Source organism: Chenopodium album, chromosome 15 (genome assembly GCF_948465745.1).
Source record: "Chenopodium album chromosome 15, dcCheAlbu1.1, whole genome shotgun sequence".
Lineage (NCBI taxonomy): Eukaryota > Viridiplantae > Streptophyta > Magnoliopsida > Caryophyllales > Amaranthaceae > Chenopodium > Chenopodium album.
This window is the reverse complement of record NC_137848.1, coordinates 43,732,228-43,733,656: the sequence shown is the minus strand read 5'-3', so window position 1 is coordinate 43,733,656 and position 1,429 is coordinate 43,732,228. Positions and strand designations below refer to the sequence as shown.

The 1,429-nt window shown below is 41.7% G+C and overlaps 1 protein-coding gene across 1 annotated transcript; it reads right to left on the bottom strand.

The window, feature by feature from the left end:
• Positions 1–465: 465 nt before the first annotated feature.
• LOC145581237 (uncharacterized) lies at positions 466–813 on the bottom strand. The gene has a single exon (XM_081638281.1). It carries the CDS (start codon positions 811–813, stop codon positions 466–468), a length of 348 nt encoding a protein of 115 aa, XP_081494407.1.
• Positions 814–1,429: the final 616 nt, after the last annotated feature.

The window sequence follows — 1,429 nt, the reverse complement described above, 5'->3', positions numbered from 1 at the left end:
GGAGCTCTGGCTGCCGCCGCCGCCGGAGTTGTTTCCGCGACCATCGCCACCGGAATTTTTCTGGTTTTTCTGATTTTTCTTGTGATTTTTCTGATTTTTACCACGAGAACCACCTAAATCACCCCCTGAATTTGCAGCTTCACGAGGAACACCCGCCACCATTGCCGAAGCCGATGATGTAGCAGCCTTCTTTACCAAGCCTGCCTCCTCCAACGTGAGCATAGAGCGGGCTTGGTAGAATTGAGGAAGAGGATTACTTTGCCGAATTAACGTAGCAACCCCATTGTAAGCTTCCGTGAGACCGGAAACCAATTGAAGGACAAGCCGGTTATTGTCGACCGGAGCCCCGACATTCTTCAACAGATCTGACAAACTCTTGAGTCGTTGACAGTATGCCGAGACATTAGGATAGTCCTCCATATCGGTGTTGGAGAACTCGTGCTCAAGGGTCACAGCACGGGAATTCTAATTATCTTGGAATATGTCCTTAAGCCTATTCCAAGCCTCCATTGCCGTTGAGTCGGGTTCCATAATTGTGTGCATAAGGTCTTTAGAGATCGTGGAATAAATCCACCCAAGAACCAGAGCATCCAAAATCGTCCATAGCTCCTTTTCCTCCTCGGTTGAAGGTGCAGCAGCCTTCTTCTCCGGAGCTATGATATGATGTAGAACCTTGTGTGACCGAGCATTGATTTTAAACAATTCCGCCCAAGTAGAGTACGCAACGTTTTCCATTTCAAGAGTGATTGGGACATTGTGTTTGATATTAGACACGGTAAAAGCCGGATGAAAAGAACTTTTGGAGTCCGACATTGTTACAGTGCAAGAGAAGGAAGAAGAGAAGAAAGGAAGGAGAAGAAGAAGACTGGCGGAAAAAACAAAGCTCGGGTGCAGCGAAAATTCGCCCTAGTCTACTGATACCATGAAGGAAATAATTCCGTGAGCTTTCCATTAATTTCCAGCCAATATATACAATTGTGTAGCCTTATCTCAAGGCACTCATTAAGCTACAATTAAGGAAATAGCTAATTACAAAATATACTTAAGCTATAAACAAGGTAACTAAAATATTTACATTGACTAAAGATATATTTTGAATATATCTTAACAATATCATTTTTCTAAACGACAGCCGAACAAAAGCAATCCTTCAATAAATGCAAATGAGATTCATTGTATAGGATAGGGAACATCATAAACAAACGATAGGAACAAAAAAAATTTGCCACTAGGAGAAAATTCCATAATAGAACTTTATATTTGGCAGAGCACAGAGTCATATAACGTGTGAATGGGGTTACTTTGTCAGTGTAATAGGGGTTACTTGGTTAGTGTTAAAAGGGTTATTTCGTCAATGCTATAGGGTTACTCGGTTAGTGTTATAAGGGTTACTCAGTTAATATTACAGGGGTTATTTGGTCAGTTTTAT

What these genes read in the sequence shown, in the direction of transcription:
- LOC145581237 (XM_081638281.1), bottom strand. Translation starts at nt 813, where the DNA reads ATGTCGGACTCCAAAAGTTCTTTTCATCCGGCTTTTACCGTGTCTAAT.